The sequence below is a fragment of the Akanthomyces muscarius genome, chromosome 6 (assembly GCF_028009165.1).
Source record: "Akanthomyces muscarius strain Ve6 chromosome 6, whole genome shotgun sequence".
NCBI lineage: Eukaryota > Fungi > Ascomycota > Sordariomycetes > Hypocreales > Cordycipitaceae > Akanthomyces > Akanthomyces muscarius.
In genome coordinates this window covers 2,683,771-2,702,570 of record NC_079246.1, presented here as the reverse complement: position 1 = coordinate 2,702,570, position 18,800 = coordinate 2,683,771, and the positions used below count along the sequence as shown (strand labels likewise).

General features: G+C 54.7%; 6 protein-coding genes across 6 annotated transcripts; 4 read left to right on the top strand and 2 right to left on the bottom strand.

Moving 5' to 3' along the window:
• Positions 1–1,025: 1,025 nt before the first annotated feature.
• LMH87_000947 (uncharacterized protein) lies at positions 1,026–2,423 on the top strand (the record flags this gene model as incomplete). The annotated part of the gene is made up of 2 exons (XM_056198940.1): positions 1,026–1,265; positions 1,320–2,423. 2 exons carry the CDS (start codon positions 1,026–1,028, stop codon positions 2,421–2,423), a joined length of 1,344 nt encoding a protein of 447 aa, XP_056055837.1.
• Positions 2,424–2,508: 85 nt separating this feature from the next.
• On the bottom strand, positions 2,509–3,222 carry LMH87_000946 (uncharacterized protein; the record flags this gene model as incomplete). Its single annotated transcript, XM_056198938.1, has 1 exon — positions 2,509–3,222. The coding sequence occupies one exon, from the start codon at positions 3,220–3,222 to the stop codon at positions 2,509–2,511; it is 714 nt and encodes a 237-aa protein (XP_056055836.1).
• Positions 3,223–4,670: 1,448 nt separating this feature from the next.
• Positions 4,671–8,009, top strand: LMH87_000945 (uncharacterized protein; the record flags this gene model as incomplete). The annotated part of the gene is made up of 1 exon (XM_056198937.1): positions 4,671–8,009. One exon carries the CDS (start codon positions 4,671–4,673, stop codon positions 8,007–8,009), a length of 3,339 nt encoding a protein of 1,112 aa, XP_056055835.1.
• Positions 8,010–8,763: 754 nt separating this feature from the next.
• LMH87_000944 (uncharacterized protein) lies at positions 8,764–11,695 on the bottom strand (the record flags this gene model as incomplete). The annotated part of the gene is made up of 3 exons (XM_056198936.1): positions 8,764–11,363; positions 11,411–11,554; positions 11,620–11,695. 3 exons carry the CDS (start codon positions 11,693–11,695, stop codon positions 8,764–8,766), a joined length of 2,820 nt encoding a protein of 939 aa, XP_056055834.1.
• A 2,042-nt stretch (positions 11,696–13,737) lies between these two features.
• LMH87_000943 (uncharacterized protein) lies at positions 13,738–15,017 on the top strand (the record flags this gene model as incomplete). The annotated part of the gene is made up of 3 exons (XM_056198935.1): positions 13,738–14,245; positions 14,298–14,871; positions 14,933–15,017. The coding sequence occupies 3 exons, from the start codon at positions 13,738–13,740 to the stop codon at positions 15,015–15,017; spliced, it is 1,167 nt and encodes a 388-aa protein (XP_056055833.1).
• Positions 15,018–16,388: 1,371 nt separating this feature from the next.
• On the top strand, positions 16,389–18,598 carry LMH87_000942 (uncharacterized protein; the record flags this gene model as incomplete). The annotated part of the gene is made up of 5 exons (XM_056198934.1): positions 16,389–16,525; positions 16,586–16,666; positions 16,716–17,255; positions 17,303–17,530; positions 17,575–18,598. The coding sequence occupies 5 exons, from the start codon at positions 16,389–16,391 to the stop codon at positions 18,596–18,598; spliced, it is 2,010 nt and encodes a 669-aa protein (XP_056055832.1).
• Positions 18,599–18,800: the final 202 nt, after the last annotated feature.

Genomic DNA, 18,800 nt, shown 5'->3' with positions numbered 1-18,800 from the left:
GTGGAGAAGGCCGGACAAGACCCCTGCAGCCTGTAAAATGGCCTGCAAAACAATCACAGAGCTCGCGCCGCGAAGAAAAATCGCACGACATGGCTTGATCCAGTTTTATATAATGCTGGCCGCCCACTACTAGCGAACAATGGGCGACCGAGCCGTCTCCTCTTACACAGTGGCAGACACAGCTGCTGTTCCTGGACACTCTGCGCTGATCGCCATGTTATCGGCTCCGGCGGCGGCTCATTCCCTCTTCCGATGTTTCCATACCCACGGCCTAACTCGTACTGGTAGCCCGTCATCTGGAGTATGCTCGGACAAGCCGTTTCCTAGTTCGCGGTGGTCCATCACACCACTACTCACTGGCAGTCAACTGTCGCTTCGTCGTGGCCGATGTGACCTAGCTGGCTCAGGCGTTGCTGCCTCAATCTTTTTATTCGGTGCTTTCCTTGCATCCCCGACACAGACCTCCCGGCCACAACTAGTGCACTCGGCACGGGCGCTGTCCATTCCGGCGCGGCGCAACGGTTCAGAATGCGGCGCTACTCCGTTAAATGCTGTCTCAAACACGAAAACAATTGCCAAGTTCCACACTCGGTGTCTTGTGCCTGATTGCACGGAGCAGACGGGGTTGTTAGCGGGCCAGTTAGTTATCGCCAAGCGGTCACGGAAGTCATCTACTCCCTAGTCTTGTGGTTTTCTTCACGATACCTCCTTTTCACTCTTTAGGCCTTCATCGGCTTGCCGATTTCCATAAATTGTAAAGAATGCATCTGTCGTCGCCCCGCGTTGCATCGTCGGCCGAGGCGGTCATCGCCGCCCTCCAAGGTGACGTCGCTTGACCGCAGCTCACGTGGGGCAGGCTGCAGCTCCCAAGGCTTGTCGACTACCTACGTCGAGCTGCATCTTTAACTTTATCTATGCTCGTGCATCCCAAAGACGCATCTCTTCACTCGCCCAATAACGAGGGGGTCACAGCTTCTTGTTTATTTCCTCCCATGCTCAGAGTGACAGCGCGGCTCTTTTTGAGAATGAATTCCATCCTGACCCATCTCAAGAAGCGTAACCGCCACAACATCAAGACCTTTCGAAATGCCCCTCTGGCGGAGATATCGGGCTCGCTCGGCGACTTGGGCACACTGCTGCCGCTCATGATCGCGCTCGCGATTCAAGGCTCCATTCATCTAGATGCGACTTTGGTTTTCTCCGGTGCTTTCAACATCCTCTCGGGCGTCGTCTTTGGCATCCCGTTGCCCGTGCAGCCCATGAAGGTACATTGGCGACTCGGTCCGCACCAAGTATCTCTAGCCCGCTAACGATTATAGGCGATTGCATCGGCAGCCATCGCACATCGAGGCGACTCTTCCATACAGGGCGTGGCAGGCGCTGGCCTCTGGGTCGGCGCGGCCATCTTTGTCATGTGCATCACCGGCCTGCTACGCTGGGCAGTCAAGGTCGTTCCCATTCCCGTTGTCAAGGGCATTCAGCTCGGCGCCGGCCTCTCGCTCATCATCGGTGCTGGCTCATCGCAGCTTCAGCCCTTAGGATGGCTACAGCCGATCCTCGATAACCGACTCTGGGCCATCTTTGCCTTTCTCGTTCTCATCTCCACCCAGCGGCTGCAACGCTTCCCGTACGCCCTGGCATTCTTCCTCCTGGGCCTGTTATTTGCTCTCATCCAGGTAATCCAAACACACCAGAAGCTTCCTTGGTTCAGCTTCTGGCAGCCCGAGATTATTCGACCGACCATGATTGGTGACGGTTCTGCGTCTCCCATCTACATGGCCATCGGCCAGCTGCCGCTCACAACTCTCAACTCGATTATTGCGGTGACGGCTTTAGCCGCCGACCTACTGCCTGACGTCCCCACCCCGTCCGTAACATCCATTGGTCTCAGTGTGGCCATGATGAACTTGACTTGTACCTGGTTCGGTGCTATGCCTGTATGCCATGGATCGGGCGGTCTGGCAGCGCAATATCGATTTGGTGCTCGCAGCGGAGCCAGTGTTATAATCCTAGGAATTGTAAAGATTCTTCTTGGTCTATTTTTCGGCAGCACTCTCATCGGTCTTTTGGGTCAGTATCCCAAGAGCCTGCTAGGCATCATGGTTCTTGCTGCCGGCCTGGAGCTTGCCAAGGTTGGCCATTCGCTCAACCAAGGAGCCCGCGATCTCTGGCAAGAGTCTTCCGACCAGCGTGAAGGTTCAAATGTCATCACGCGTAGGCTACGCAATCCGTCCGAAGAGGAACGGATGGAGCGTTGGACTGTGATGCTCATGACCACCGCTGGTATCCTGGCATTCAAAAACGATGCTGTTGGGTTTGTCGCGGGGCTACTGTGTCACTGCGCATTCCGCTTATCTGACAGGTTCATTCGTAAGGTGAACCAAGCTGCTGGAGCTAGTGAACGCGAGCCGCTGCTGCGATAGTGTATTGAAGTACGAGTCTATGAAACGAAAGCTACCTGCGCTGTTGCCAGTATACCCAAGCCGTAATTATTGTCCCATGTCTATTTTAAATCATTTGACCGTGATATTTCGGTGGCAGCTCATACTCGTCGCTGCGATGCTTGGGCCATTCGTCATAATGCGTACCATGTGTCTCCTTGACCTTGCAGAGAAAGTAGTGGTCGACCACGTACCAAACAGTGCCGCAGATTGCCAGGCCGCAGCCCTCGACAATCGCAGTGACCTTGGCCGTAATGCTCCAGACACCTTTTTGCTGTGTATAGACACCAATCAAAGTAGAAATGAGGCCAGCCGTGCAATTGGCAACGCCAGGCAGGAAGAGCTTGTTCAAGATCCAGACGTAGTTGTTCATGTGGCGGAAGGCAAGGCTAGTCATGCCAATGACAGAAATTGAGCACATGATGGCGGCCAGCGCCAGGAGCCCGACGTTTTTGACGCTCTTGAAGATGGATTCAGCGGCTTTGCTGGGAAATTTCCCATTTTCATTGTCCTCGATGGACTTTTGTATGGTGGTAAACGTGCCCGGAAACACAATGAAACTGGCCAGCAGCAGCCACACGAAGAAGGCGGCGAGGATGTTGTGCGTCTTAGCAACGTTATCCTGGTCGAGCAGCATCTGCACATAGCGCGAGTGGAAGGTGTCGACGCGGCCGAGCGGCTTGGGGCGAAACGAGTCTGGAAAGCCGTGGTGATCCGGGGCAAAATTCCATTTCTGGTTCGAAGGACGCGAAGGCCGGAAGCGGTCGAGAAGACGACTCATGATGAAGCGGTTGTGTAAAGATGAGATGCGTAGGGAAACAGCGATTGGCTCAAACACCAAGAGGTAGACAGAAAGGCAATGTACAAATCACAACAGATGAATAAAGAAAGTAAGATGTGTAAGCAAAACTAGAAGGAAATGAAACGACAAAGGAAAACAAGCGGTTGTGTTGGGTAGGACAATGAAGAGGAAAAGGGAGCGGGGAGTGAGCGGGCTACAGGGCTTTATGATACAGAAACGGGGATCTACTCTATTCATCGTTAGCTAGTCAAGCCATGATTGTGTTCTAAATTTGGCTAATTGCACTTTTCCATAGAGCGGGGATAAAAACATGGTATTGTTTTATCTCGAAGCGCTGGTAAAAACGAGTGGATGAGGAGGCACGATGTCGTGTCGCATTAAGCGCCCGGAATCGTGGAGCGAGTCTGGCCGGCAAACTGCACCCGGCACAGGGGCAGTGGGATTGAGCTTACGAAAGAGGATCCTTCAAGTTTGAAATAATGGACAAGTCGAATTACTGTTGTTTATTCGTCTGCGTCGCGGCGGCGTTAGCTCAGCGCTGGCATGGCTGCTGTCATTCAGCTGTGCTATTTCCGATGCAGCGCCAAGCCACTTCATTACCCATGTCGTTAAGATTCCCGTTTTTCATCGATTGGAGGAGTTGGGTATCATTTCATAACTGTTTGCATTTCTGCTATCCGTCGCTGGCCAAGCAGAGTGACCTTGAGAGATGCTTCAACCGAACCGACATCGACTCAGTGTATGTTATTCTCCGAGATCGTGGGCGCATACATGTAGTGACTAGGCAAATAATGCATTCTCGTGAGATTTAACTTATCAACATATTCGTGGAAAGCGACCTGTGTTAAATCAACAGCATGGCAAAGTGCCCGTCGCTCTCAGAATGCCATGCGGCCGCAGCCGATCGTGTTTCCCCCGCTGCGCCCGAGCCCGCGCCCGCCCGGCCCACTGAGAAATATTTGGGCCTGTCGTTGCGGGTTTAGTGAGGGGATGCGGCAGGCTGTACCAGTATTGCCGCCTGTAGGCCACGCTGCTGTGCTGCCATGGTTCGGCGCAGTGGGCACAGCGTGCTAGACTGCCCCCCAACCGTGAGGAGTCTCTCCATCCGGCCAATCACAACGCGTCGTTGCCTCTACTGATGCCACGCTCCCGCTGTAGCTGGAGCCTGCGCCGGTACTGAGTACCTGGAACAGATCCCGACGCATCGCCCGCGCCGCCAAATTCTTTTGCCCAGGGCCGTTCAGTCAACAAACCGACGACTTCCGTCGACGGACAATCACCCAGCGCGCGGGTTGCATCGCCTCTCGACGAATATTCTGCATCCATATCTTTTTTCTCCTTCTTTTCAGTCGTCGCCACGCGCGAGTGAAGATAACCTACCGACTCCCCGGCACGGAGGGCGAAGGAGCTGTTCGCAGGTAGCAGCGATGACTTCGTCGAGCGCAGGCCATCAGGGCCTTCCCGACGACGATGCCGCTGCCACTGCTCCTTCCCAGCAGCCGCCTCCCCTTGCGACGGCACCTACCACTGCGGATTCGATAGGGCCCATTGTCTCCGATGCGGTGGTTGATGCGGCCGAGGCTACAACCGCGCCGACCGCTCCTGCGGCACCTCTGAACGATTCTGCCAACGGGCTTTCGACGACAACAAATCGACCAAGCACCCCAAATACGAAAGATGGCGGCATAGGCAACGCACAGCCAGGTGCGCATGATGGATTAGCAGCAGTTCAGACCCCGGTCACCGCGCAGCCCAGCGCAAACCACGCCGCGACCCCGACGGCTAACGGCGGCCAACTCGACGCGAGCCAGCACACGCAAGACGCCGCCATGGCCAACACGGAGCACTATGCCCCTTCGACCCCATTTACGCCCGTCGCCACGTCAAACATTGATCATCATGCCTACATGATGATGGCCCTCGCTTCCATGTCTAACGCGCCCTCGGCAATGTCGCCCCCGCCCACCGTCACTCCGTCGCAGGTGACGCTGCCCAACTCCATGGGTGTTGGCATGAATAGCCTGGCTCCTGGTAATACCATCCGTCAGCCTGGCGCTGAGAAGGGCCTTGAATCCTTTGCGCGCATAGAATTCGCCGATTCCGTCTTCCAGATGACAACCTATGCTGTCATCGTCGGCCGTGACCAGCGTGCCATGGAACAGGCCCGTCGCGATGAAAAGCGCGCAGACGTTCACAAACGCCGCGTGGAGGAGAATGCCAGCAGGGGTCTCCCCCCACCTTCGCCTATGATGCACGACCGTAGCAAGTTTAGCAAGTCATATGTGTCCGAAGAAGGTGGTATGCTTGGTCCCGAATCTGATAGCGAAGAGAGCGGTCGACCAACGAAGCGTCGCAAAACGAGCACTGCCGGATCATCTCAGCAGGAAAACGAAGAGAACCCCGACAACATCATCTCTAATCGTCAATACGTGTCACATACTCCTGGCGCCGCCGCCGTTGACCTTACATCATTGCGGCCGTCGCCTTGGCACGTCCCCTTTATTGGCATTCACTCTCCGGGGCCTAACATTGCCAGCAAGACCAAGGCTATTTCCCGCGAGCATCTCAAGATTTCGTACAACCAAGAAGAGGGTGTTTTCGAAGCAATTCCGTTGCACAAGAACGGCTTTTTTTGCGAGGATGTTCACTACAAGAGCGACAAAGTGGTACTCAAGTGTGGCGATCGTCTGCAGATCAAGGACATTGATTTCCGCTTCGTTATCAATGGCGTCGAAAAGGGTAGGACCGGAGCCGAAGAATACCTCGAGGATGAGAAGAAGCCCGCCAAGAAGCGACAAACGCACGGTGGCAAGGAGATGAGCTTCGAGTTTGAACAGACCCACGGCAACGGCGAGATTCAAGAAACCAGCGATGAGTTATCAGATGTTGAGGGCTCATTACCTGAATTGTCAGATCTTGGTGATGATGCTGACGGCGACGAAGAGATGGGTGATGAGGAAATGATGGAAGGTGACGAAGCAATCAAGAGTGAAGCGTTCCCAGGCCAGCCGAATCTCCTTATGCCAGAGATACCCAGGAAGCGAGGCCCTGGGAGACCCCCGAAGAATGGCATCATGTCGAAACGGGAGCAGCGCCTTCTCAAAAAGCAGCAGCAAGAGATGGCGAAGAAGACGTTGCCACAACCGCCTCCCCTAGAACCACCTATCAAGCGCAAGGTTGGCCGACCACGCAAGCATCCCCTACCCGACAATGCTGGAGACCAGCCCGAGAAGCGCAAGTACAAGCCTCGCAAACCGCGGGAAGACGGTGCCGAGGGTTCCGATGCCGAGAGACGGGCTCGAGAAAAGAAGGAAAAGAAGGCTCGTCCAAAATCGCCGCCTTTGGAGCTCAAGATTGAAGACTACACCGAGGAGCAACTTCAAAAGCCCAACAAGAATTACGGCGTATTAATTGACGAGACGCTGACAGCCGCCGGCCCCGACGGCCTTACGTTGAAGCAGATTTACAAGAGAATCTGCCAAAGATACCCATGGTTTTATTTCCATACCGAAACGAAGGGCTGGGAAAGTAGTGTCCGTCATAATCTTATTGGGAACGAGGCGTTCAAAAAAGACGAGACGACCAACCTGTGGTCGCGCGTTCCTGGGGTAGAACTGGACGCCGGAAAGAAGCGCAAAGCTTCGTCACCAGACAGAGCAATGGCTGCGCAAGGATATGGCCCCTATTCCTATCCATACAACGCGCACCAGCAGCATATGGCAGGACCACCTGGCTATGGACAAGGGCAAGTCCCTGGTTATCAAGTGCAAGCATATGCTGGTCAACCAGCTCAGCAGCGCCCACTCCAATACGCACCTCCCGTACAACAACAGGCACAGCCCCAACAACAGCCACAGCAAGCCCAGCAGCAGGTCCCGCAGCAGATTCAGCAGCAGATCCAGCAGCAGCCACCGCCGCAGCCGCAGCAGCCGCAGCAAACCCCTGCCCCGATTGCGGCACAGCCACCAGCACCCACGCAGATTGGAACATACGCGCCTCCCCCGGCGCTGGCAAGACCGCAGATGGGAGTATCTCAGCCTGGCTCCTACAGCTCACCATATGCTGCCCGGCCTCCTCCGCCCGCCAGCCCTATCAAGACCGAGGCACCAGGACAGCCGATTGCTCCTGGCCCTCCAGCTCCCGCGAAGCCTTCGCCGGTCCCCGCCGGCACACCCCAGTCGCAACCAGCTGCAGCAGACAAGGCGCCGGCTTCGTCTACAAGCCCTACTGCTTTCCGGCCCGTCATCGAGCCGCGACTACTACAAGCGGTGGTCGGTCTCAAGAACGGCCTCGTTGACAACCTCAAAAAGGCTCGCAACCCCAAGGCCGAGGCCATTGTCATGTCGGCATTGAACCGATGCGTTGGCCTAAAGAAGGACGCCACCGAAAATGACAAGATGGAAGCTATCTGTATCAAGGGCATCCGTCAGGTCATTGACGGTTTCACGAAGAACAAGAGCCCTACGCCAGGCGGCACGTCACCAAATGATCCCCCTCCAATTTTCGACGCCAAGGTTCTCGGATCACTCAATGGCTTCAAGGAAGTTTCCATCAAAGCGCTGAAGGGTCGCCTGGGAGAAGCAAAGGCCGAAGCCGTGACGCTGTCCGCTATTGATCGAGTGCTCGGCTTTGTCGAGGCCAGCATCATTCCCCCGAGTGGCGAAGGCGAGACGAGTGGCAACTTTGAGGGAGTCGAGCAGCATCTGATGAAGTCCATCAGACAGCTGCTGCACGGTATGAATCAGAAGCTGGGCCAGGCTACTTGATGTACTGTAGCTGCTCGAAATGGGCACCGTTCCTCGGCGTTTATGGATTTTGAATTTTCTCAGTTAGCGTGCTTTGCGTTTTATCCCCATTCAGCCTTGAAATGTTGTTCACGAGACAAGACGGGCGTTAATGACAAGGTGGTGAACAAGTTTATTGGGATGTCTGCCAGGCACACCTGGTCGATTTACACGGTACAGGGGAGTTGCGGGCTCTTTTAAACGTAGCTACGAATATACCTCCCATAAATTAATTACTCTATCCGTCTCTTTTCTTGTGGTGTCTAGTGTTTGTAGAAGACACATTTCCATGTCTGACAGCATTGATACAATAAGCGTAGGAAAGTATCGGAGAAGTTGTAATAAAAATAAATCAGGATAAGAATGTCTTCTTTGAGCATGCTTCCACTCTCCTGCATCATCTCTTTTGCTAAGATATATATATATACCAAAAAAAGAAACATGTAGTTTAAAAGAAAGTTGTAAAGCTAGTGAAGAAGAATTGGCAAAGGATATAGAGACAAGATTGGGGAAAAAGAGCAGAAAAAATCAAGACACCATGTAATATAAAGAAAGTCCCAGAAACTGCAACAAGCAACCCATCATTCATTTCTTATCTTGTTCATCCCAGCAGTCAAAAACATAATCATCTTTTTTTACGCCCTTTTGTATGCGTGTGTGTGTTTGTATACATTCATACCATCATCATAGCTTTCTTGCCACGTCGCAAGGTTTGGCCGCGACAGCACAGCGCAGCCTAGGCGCTCTGCGGAACAACAGCGCCTGCGCCGGCACTAGCACCAGCAGTGTCCTTCTCGGCCGGCACGCCGTTGGACTTGACCTTATCCAAGCCCGACACGCCGCTGTCCGTCTCTGCAAAGATGCCGAGGCTATTGTGCCCGTTCTGCCCAGTATGGCCCTCGGCCTTTTTCTCCTCGTCGGCCATCTCGTCGAGGTTCATGAGCGCGGGCGGGCGGTGGCGCATCTGCTTGGCCTTGTTGAGCGAAATCGTCTTTTGCTGGTACGTCGTGGTGATGGGCGCCGTGTCGTCGCGGTCAATCGTCGCCTTCATCATGGCCGCCATCCAGAGCCGGCCCTGCTCCACGTTGGGCACGGCAAAGTAGTGCACCATGGGCTTGGTAAAGTTGACGGCGCGCGACAGGCCGGCACGGGGTGGCATCAGCTTGAAGATGAAGACCGGCTCGTTTGACTTTTCCACGTCGGGAGACATGGAGGTGTTCGGCATAGACGGTCCGCCGACGGCGTTGGTAATGGTGGCGTGAAGGCCCGTGAGTCGGTCATTGTCGGCCGGTAGCACGCGATGGAATGAAATGTCGATGAGGCCCTTTTCTTCCGTATCGTCTTCGGAGTAGTAGTATGACAGGCGACGACCCTTAAGGACGAAAAATCGTGGTTTCCAGGTGGTCATCAGATGCGAGCTCTTCTTCTTCATCCACCCGAAATACTCTGCGCCGACTTTGGCCTCTGCTGGACCAATCTTTAATAATCCGCGCGTATATGCACTGGTTCCCTTCTTGCCCTTCTTTTTCCCCTTGATCGGGGCAGTAGCTGCGCTGTTCGGACTTGTAACTTCGGGTGAGTCCAGCTCCATGCTCTGCGCTGCAGAAGGCGTGCTCTGTCCAGTCGCAGGCGAAAATGATGCGCTGTCCTTGGGAGAGGAATCGGACGGCGATGCACGGCGCTCCGAGGTGAGCTTCTCGGAAATGGCGCGCATGCCACTGCGACTTGACTTCTGGCTTGGACGGTTCACAACGTTCGACAACCAATCCGAATTGAATCCATGCTGCTTCGGCGAGGGCTGCGCGCGATTCGAGTCCAGTTTGGTAACAGGCGGAGGAACATTATCTTTCAGAGGGGGCAGAGGACGTATCGATTCGGTGGTGTTTGTCGACGCACTTCTGCCGTGGGCAGCAGGTTGAATGCCGTAGTACTTTTGAGCAGCAGTAGATGGTCCATCGCGATACGAGTCGACGCTACCAAAGCGCGAGTGTCTAGAAAGCGCAGTAGCGCTGCGAACTCTCTGCTCTTCTGCGTAGCTGGACTGACGCGAGTGGGCGATGCTCTCGCGCTTCTTAAGCACGTTTCGCCGTCTGCCCTCAGCGTCAGTGCCGGAAAAGTACCCTCTGTCGAGGTCTACAGCAGAGTCTTGAGCTTTCTCAGATGGTATTAGATCTTGCAGACCGGCAGATGAGAGAGGGCGAGTTCCAGGCTGGCCGAAAGCATTGCCAAGTGTCCAGTTCCGATCGAATGAGGGCTGTTTTCTGTGGCCCTCCACAGGAGACAGAGGCTGCAGAGACGGCGAGGGTAGGCCGGGGGATCCAATGCGAAAGTCAGTGGAGGAGTGCCGTCTAGAGTGGTGCATTTCTCGGATTGAAGCGGCTGACGGACGCTTTGCATGGCCTGGTCGGCTATCAGCCATCTTTTGCGGTGATGCAGGCGTCAACTGGGTGGTGGGAGAGGCCTTGGGAGCCTGGGAGAGGTGACGAGTCGAGAGGGACGACGGTCTATTGGAACCGCTTGTCGTGACTGTGTTGGTGCGGCTTCTGCGCCTTCCAGTGCCTTCGGAGCCGGCCTCGCTGCCATAGTGGGTGCCGCGCTTGACGGCAGTGTCGTTGTTGGCCACTTCGTCTTGAAGAGCCTTGATTTTGTGCCAGGTCTTAAGTCTACGACCAACAGAGCCGAGATCAAAGGCCTTGATAAAAAGGGAGCTCTGGTCCATGCCCAATAAAACTTCGCCACTAATCTCTTGGTCGCGAAACACCTCGCAGTGCTGTTTCTCGACCCCGGATTCAAAGAGGTACTCAGCTACCTGGTCGGCAGACCAACCTTGTACTTCTTGTCTCGTGTGGGAAAAATCCTCTTCCTCATCAGTTTCCTCACCACGAATGTAGGACATGCGATGATCTAGCGGGACACTGTACTCGGAGCCGGAGTCATTCCCGTGGTTTCGCAGGTTGCTGCCAGTACTGAGAGGGGACCTCAGACGTGTGATATGTTCGTCAATGACATTGAGAGTCTCGCTGAGTACGCGGCTGTCGTGGGCAGATGCTTGCTGAGGAAGAGGTAAAGTGGGTGGAGGCACGGCAGGTGAAGCATCGCCTCTCTGACTTGGTGCACTTTCGACGAGAGAAGCTTCGGACAAGGTAGGAATCGAGAGTGAGATGGACGCGGCGTCGGTTTCTCTGGTGCTTGAGGGCGCAGGGGTATCGTTGGCACTACTCGTCGTTGGCGGAGTCGTCGTCGGGACACTGGCAGCGACAGTGGGCAGGGTTGGTGTTTCGCTGGGCGCAGCAGGCAAAGATCCGGGGACATTCCTTGGAGCCGGTCGAGTGTACACTGAATATGGTCAATATGGCCCAAAAATGCTGTGACTGGCGACAAACCTTCGGGGAACAGTCCTGTGTTGCCATTGAGCAGGTGACGTCCGAGGAACCACCCGTCGCCGAATTCGTCATCGCGCTCAATCAGCTCAACTCTGTCGCCTTTACCGAGACTGAGCTCATCCGAGCTACGAGCATGAAAGTCATCTATGCAGTTTGTGAGCGTCTGCGAGTAATCTGGGCCTTCTTGGGCCGTCGCGGCGTGGACGTACGGATAACAACCAGGGTGTCGCCAATTTCTGGGCGAGGGCCGTCGCTGGGGCCTCTGGGCGGCAATGCGACGGACATGGTCGACGTTGGCAAGCTGGAGTCCTAATCAGATTCAGCACTGCCTGTGTGCCGCGGCCAGGCAGCGATTGATTATGTTGATATCGGGGTGACAATGGTGGCATGCAGGGTCGAGGTGGCGGGTAGGGCTAGAGGGCGGCACAGCAAGCGGGCGCCATGCGCCAGTCGGGAGCAGGGTGCGGAGGCGCTCGCAGGAGATTCGAAAATAGCACGAGGGTCGGATAGCGGAAGCACAGTGACGGTTGGCGAGAAAGGAGTGGGCGATGGAATGTGTCAAGAGATTCTGTCTTGGGATACGTTACGGGATGAAAGAAGGGCGAGCTACCAGCAAGTGTACCGTGTTGAGGAGAGGCGGCTTTTGGTGGACCGAGACAGGACGAGTGCTGGGCGGAGGTGGTAGTTTACCATGTTTTGCTGTCCTGGATGTAGTGCTCTAACTAGATGCCATGCAGCGAGGCAATAATTCTAGTTAGGTGAATAGGCGGGTGGTACTAAGTACCTCTAGTCGTGCAGCACGAGTGTGGTCGGGGGCTCCTGGGGGCCGAGTACAGGGGTCCTGGTGGGTGGGAGCGGCACCGCGAGGTACGGCATCCTCCCCAAATATTTTACCATAGCAGGCGTGCAGCTGGACAGGATGGACAAGAGGTAAGGTACCTACCTACCTCTCTGCAACAGCTGGATGGCGGGGGGCTGCCCTCACCATTGCCAGTACCAGTACCTAGGTACCTATGCTTTCCCGCTGGATTACCGTGGATTATGCCCTCCTAAAAGGCGGGTCGGAGCTTTGATTTTGAATTCAGACTATGCGGCATCTGTCCACCTATCAGCCTACCCAGGTACTATGTAGGTACACTCTGTTACCACTGATGGCTAGGTAGCTTATGTGGACGCGGCCGCGATCGTCTGTGCCAACGGCTTCGATCCACGCGTCCCCTCATCTGGCTGCAGTGTGGTGTCGTGTCGTGCCGTACCCTGCTGTGCTACGCTGTCTTTTGCTGGAGGCCTACCTCGGTACTTTGTACATTTCGGATGCCAAATACCCAGTCAAAATCACCAAATATTTATTTTATTCGCTATCTTCAAGTCACATGTTCTCCAGTAGTGCTGCACGGCATTGCGCCGTCGAAACCTCGCCCAAACGTTATAAACGTCGACTAATCCCGTAAGGCATAGACATGAGCATTTGGTTCATCTAGACTCACACGACCAGGGAACAACTATACCTCTATTGAATAGTGCAGCTCAAATTTCGCTGGCTTGATGCATAGCAGCAAAACTCACAGCACACCAATGCACATAACACGCCCATCGAGGCTGGCTGGCTGACAGCGGACACTAGGCGCACCACCCCGGCCAGCCTCGGCGCCAAAGCAAACACCGTTAATCAAATCGATGCAACATGCGCCTGTCAACGGCCAGCCAGCCCCTTCACGACTCTTGATGATGAGCTCGCAAACGGCATCAACCACCAAGTAGTGCTGCTGTTTGTTTGTTTGTCTGCTCTCAAACCCTGAAGCGACCGGCCGGCGAAGCCGTTTGTCTGCTGGCCGTGACCTGGTTAGGCTGTCACCCCAAGCCTTCGCTCGCGGCCAACAAAAAACAAATCTGCCGTCACTTTCTTTTCACTTCCCTGTGAACATATATCCGAAATGAATCCCGACGCGCTGCAGACTTTTTCGGCCACGGTAGGATCTTCAGCGTACTCCTCTGAGCAACCCTTCCCCGGCGCTGTGCCTGCTACATCACCAGTCTCCCAACCGCGGCGAACTGTCATGGAAATTCCATCCCCATTGCCGCGTCCAAGCTTTATATTCCGTGGAGATGGAGTCTACTCCAATGACGCCAGCTGGGTGTTCTCAGCATGGACAACCAGAATAGACCAGTATATCAGTGCCAGCTCCACTGCCGCAGATATTAATGGTGTCCATAATCCCCGTTGCTTCTTATTGTCGACAGCCTGCAAGCGACACGACATTGTCTACATTGTCGTGCACCACAGATACTGCACTTGGTCACGCAACAGAGAAGCTGCCTACCAGCTTATGCGGCCGTATGCGCCTGATGCCATCGACAGAGCATTCGCCGCCCTCTCGGTCCTTCTCAAAAGCAATGACGTTCTTCCCACCACGCAGGTTGAGTGGTTTTCCAATTTTCCCGCCCCGACTTTTGATTCCTATATTCCTGGGCCAATTTTAACGTCCATCACCGAAGAGATCTTTGAATTTCTTTCGAACTTTGCGGGGCAGTGGCACGACTTCCAAGCACGTATCATAGCCCGCGACTTTCCCGTTCTCATCTGGGAAATTACACAGACGCTCCGATGCTCGTCTTCCATCATACAGGATCTTATATTTACCCTCAGTCGCCGACTTCTAGGGTGCCCGGAGGGTCCCTTTTCGAATGCCTTCTCCGAACTCTTTTCCAGTGACCGTCACTTCGAGTCGTCCATTCGATCGAGTCATTTTCAACCAGGCCATATTCAGCAAACTAGGAACGCATTGGTGGGCAGATATCTTAGCCTCATTGCGCAATTTCGTTCTCAAGCTCATAGTATGTGTCACTACTTATTCGTATTGTTTTGACTTTCGCTAACCTCACGTAGCCCCGATAGCCGTTGCTTCGCCATCTCTCCAGGTTCTCCCGGCTAGAACACCAGCTGCGCAGGTCAGCAATCAAGGCCCGGGCTCGACCAGTCAAGACCCAATGATCAACGAGCCCGCTTCACTCTTGCCTGGCACGGAGCAGCCCATCCAGAGTCAGCATTCTTGGACACCGAAAGCGAACAACAGAAACATGCCTTCGACAATCCCATCAATAATTCAGCCGGTTCCGTCCAATTATGGCTCAGCAGATGCTATCCGAAAGATAGCTCAATATGCTGGCACATCGAGAAACCATTCGCCCGCTGCCGGTCCACCTCCAGTCCACCCTCAGAACGTATTGGCATCCATGGCTCAGCCCACGCAGCCGGCTTTGGCTCAAAATGCGATTCCGCCGATTCAGAATCCGGCTGCGCTCTTGAATCCGGCACCTGGCAAGGTTTTCAGATCAATACCCGAGTCAGAGTATCCGAAGAGCGCCTACAGCTTGTCATCACTCAAAGTCGGGTTACATTTGGCACGGCAGCGTAGTCCTTACCGCATACCCAAAAACATTGAGGCCACAAAATACTACCAGTATGTCGAGAGCTTCATTGTTCAGCCGACAAAGCTGAACGTGAGCACGCACCTAACACAGATCAAATTCTCGCTATCCGATGACCAACTTCAGAAACTCCCTGTGCGGCAAGCCGTATTTGACATTTGCACACTACCCGTTGTGAGGTTTGAGAACAACACTCTTCGTTTCAGGGTGCGCGTCTGTCGATTTGCATCGGACGAAACCGAGATAAGCGAGTCGAGGTGGGCAGGAGCCAGCACGTTCTGGCCAGCGCATATGCATATCACGATAAATTCGATGCCGTGTTTCTTGAGCCGCAAGCAACACTTTCATACAGATTTACCGGCCGAGATGTCCGCTGATTTGAAAGCCGGCTATAACGAGCTTCATGTTAGCCTGCCGTCACTGTCTGCAAACGAGCGTGGCCACGACTATTTCATCGCAGTCGAGCAAATTACTACTCAGAATCATGCATCAGTGTGGGCAGGCATCAATAGCAGCCCCCATGCTTCGGCAGAGACAACAAAGGATACGATCAAACACTATTATGGGCTGAGTGGCACCAACGAGATTGCTCTGCTTGGTAGTACCTCGAACGTCTCAGTCTGCGACCCTATCAGCTCAAGAATGTGTGACACCCCTGTCCGTGGCGTCAACTGTAAACATTTGCAGTGTTTTGATCTCGAAAACTGGCTGCAGTCCCGCACAAAAAAGCTCGGGTCACCACCAACCGAGCCATGCCTGGTCGACTGCTGGGCCTGCCCTATTTGTGGTGGCGATGCGAGACCGAACCAATTGCGTATCTGCGATTATTTTTCCAACATTGTGAAGCAACTGCGCGAATCCGGCCACTTAGAGACGAGGACCATTGCGCTGAGTGACAATGGGGAGTGGGAATCGCAAGTCGAAGCATCTTCTCACCAGAAACGGGAAAACTCATCACAGCCAAGAGGGCTGCCAAACCAGCCGCATCAACTATCAAGAGACGTAGAGGTCATTGAGATTTTAGACGATTGAAACTTATAAAGAGAATGTCATGGCACTATTTTACCCTTTGAAAAATATCATGCAAGAAACATACCACTGGGGCCACCATGTAATACAATGTTACGCCAGGCCCGCCAAAGTTTAATATTTTTGCGCAGTAACAGGGTTGCTTCAGGTCAGGCCAATTGTTAGTGTCAACTGGGTTGCTAGCTGTAGCTCCGCCAATATATAAGTACTCTTTATCCCGCAATATAATCATCCGTACTAGTGCTAACCCGCTGGGGTCGCCGCATCTAACAGTCCGCTCGCCGACTACAGTCGCTGACGCCCAGGTAAAGAGTGTCCAAATCCGTGTTGCGCGGCCTTCTCTGCTTATTGTATCCATGAAATCCATGTCTATCCGCGCGAGCGCCCTCTCCCCTCACATCATTTCCTCCCCGCAAAACCGGCTTAGGAGCGCGAGGCAATCTAACCCGCTGAAGCCTCGATCTATCGCAATTCATCGGGAACTTCCCATTATACATAGCCTGGAGAAAGACAACCGGTCATGCAGGGTCTCACGCCGCCCGAACGGTCGACGAGTCCGCCGCGTAGGCGCAGGGCTTGCATCCCATGCACCAATGCCAAGGCGCGCTGTAATTTCACCGACATCAACGGCGGCGCTGACGATGTCAACTGTGAAAGGTGCGTCGTCATCCAGGCTCACATCTCGGTCGGGCTACGAAGCTGACGAGCGGTTCGCAGATGTGAGAGAATCGGAATAAGGTGTACAGCAAAAACCACTAAAAGCTTGCGAAAGCCGCGACTCGTAAAACCGCTCAACAAGTAAGCTTCCCCTGCCACCGTTGTCGGGATGAGGCTAACTCATCTGCAGCCGGGTCGCATCTCTAGAAGACCGCCTGGATGCTTTGACAACAGCCATTGAGGCGCAGAATTCCCTTACCTCGCGCAGCTTGGCTATGAGCGGCTCGTCCAGTCCCGCGCAAACGCCCAGCAGCCAAGCGCATATACAGAGCCCTGTGCTTCCTTCAATATCATCACCTGCGAGCTCTACAACAACATCAAAAGCATCGCCGGCACCTCCGCGTCAGAGCTCGACTAGCTGGCCATCCACGCAGCCCCCACCGCCGCTGGGCCTCACCTGGCCGCAGGCAGAGAGGATCTTGGCTATTTACCGCGACACTTGTCTCTATAATTTTCCCTTTGTGTGGATTCCGGGGGACTTGACGGCCCAGGAGTTGTGCGAGTCCAAGCCGTGTCTATTTCGGGCAGTCATGCTCTCCTCGGCCCCATTACCAGTGGCGAGATTAAAAAAGATGAAGCGCAACGTGATTGCATACATTAGCCAGCATATGCTTGTCGAAGAGGAGCGAAGTCTTGATGTCCTGCAAGGATTGCTAATTGTCATTGCTTGGTACGCGCGCCCCTTCGAGTAATTCCGTCAAAACTAACAAGAAGAAGGGCGGATTTGCAGAGTTTATACGACCAGCAGATTACGAACCTCACATATCTGGCAACAGGCTACGCACATAATCTTGGGATCACCAAAATTCCACGCGAACTTCTCAAGCAGATCGGGATGGATAATGCCCCAGACGATGTGAGAGCGACAAAAGACATCAACGTTCCAAAGGCGCCATCGTCGGATGAAATGCGAGCGTTTCTTGGTGTCTATTACCTACTATCCATGTACGTACAATCGCAACACTTCATTCTTCAAGCTAACAAACCAGAAATTCGGGTCAATTCGGCCGCAACACGACTATGCGCTGCCAATACGTCGACTTTTGCGCTGACGCCCTCGCCCAGGCCGGCGAGTACCCTTCCGACTTTCTCCTCCAGCAAGTCGTGCGCCTGATGCAGATCGAAGATCGCATCTCCGAGTTCTTCGGCTCAGCCAACGACACCGCGCGAGGGCGCCCCTATCTCTTCCTCGTCGACGAGAACGTCACGACGCTGCGTGCCGACCTCGACACCATCCTCGAGTCCCTCACCTACGCAGAGCTGACCAAGCGCCTCCCGCACTGCTCCCCCGACCAGATCGACCACTTTGCGCGCTACTTTGACCTCACGCGGCAGTACCTCCTCGTCCGGCTGTACGAGCCCGCGACCTACCTCGGCGACCTGCCCGAGACGGGCGCCGCAGACCCCGCGGGGCAGCGCCACTACCGGGCCACCGCCCTGCGCAACTGCCTCATGGCCGCCAACGCCTTCTTCGAGACAGTGACCAACGTGCCGGCCACCAGCGCCCGCTTCCAGGCCCTCGCCGCGCCCGGCCAGACGGGCTTCGTCATGGTGATTTGCTCGCGGCTGTTGGTAGTGGACGCGCCCGACTGGGACACCGCGGCGGCGCGGCGCATGCTCGACTTCTCGGGCTTCCTGACCAAGATCGTCGGTCGCCTGCAGGTGGCCGAGCAGCGCCGGAGGGTCAACGTGGAGCACTTTGTGCGCGAGACGCGCGTGGTCGGCGTCACGCAGGAGGAGATGGACGAGCCGGGCCGCTACGCGGGCACGTCGCAAAAGACATCCTTTATCAAGGCGTGGTACGAGAACCGCCTGCGACAGATTGACGAGGCGCTGGCGGCAGGGACCCGGGCGGCGCCGTCATACTCGGAGCCGATGTACATGGACGAAGCGCTTCTGGGTCGTCCATGGCACCGCCTTGCGGGCAGTGCCGGGCCACGCTGGTTCGTGGGACTTTTGGAGGGCTCAGCGTGGAATTTTGACGATGTGCAGATGAACAACACAAGCCAATGATGGAGTCAAATGAGGCAAGAGCTATGATAGATTATGGGGTGTATTAAATGTAACCAATTACCAACACGCCTTTCTGTGGCAGCATCCTAAATATTCCTGCTAACCTTGCTTCCCTTAAGTAATAGACGAGTTTGCTCTTGGGTATGCATGACCTGATCATGTCCCTGGGTCAGCATTTTGCATTCGTTCTCGTCATTTTGTA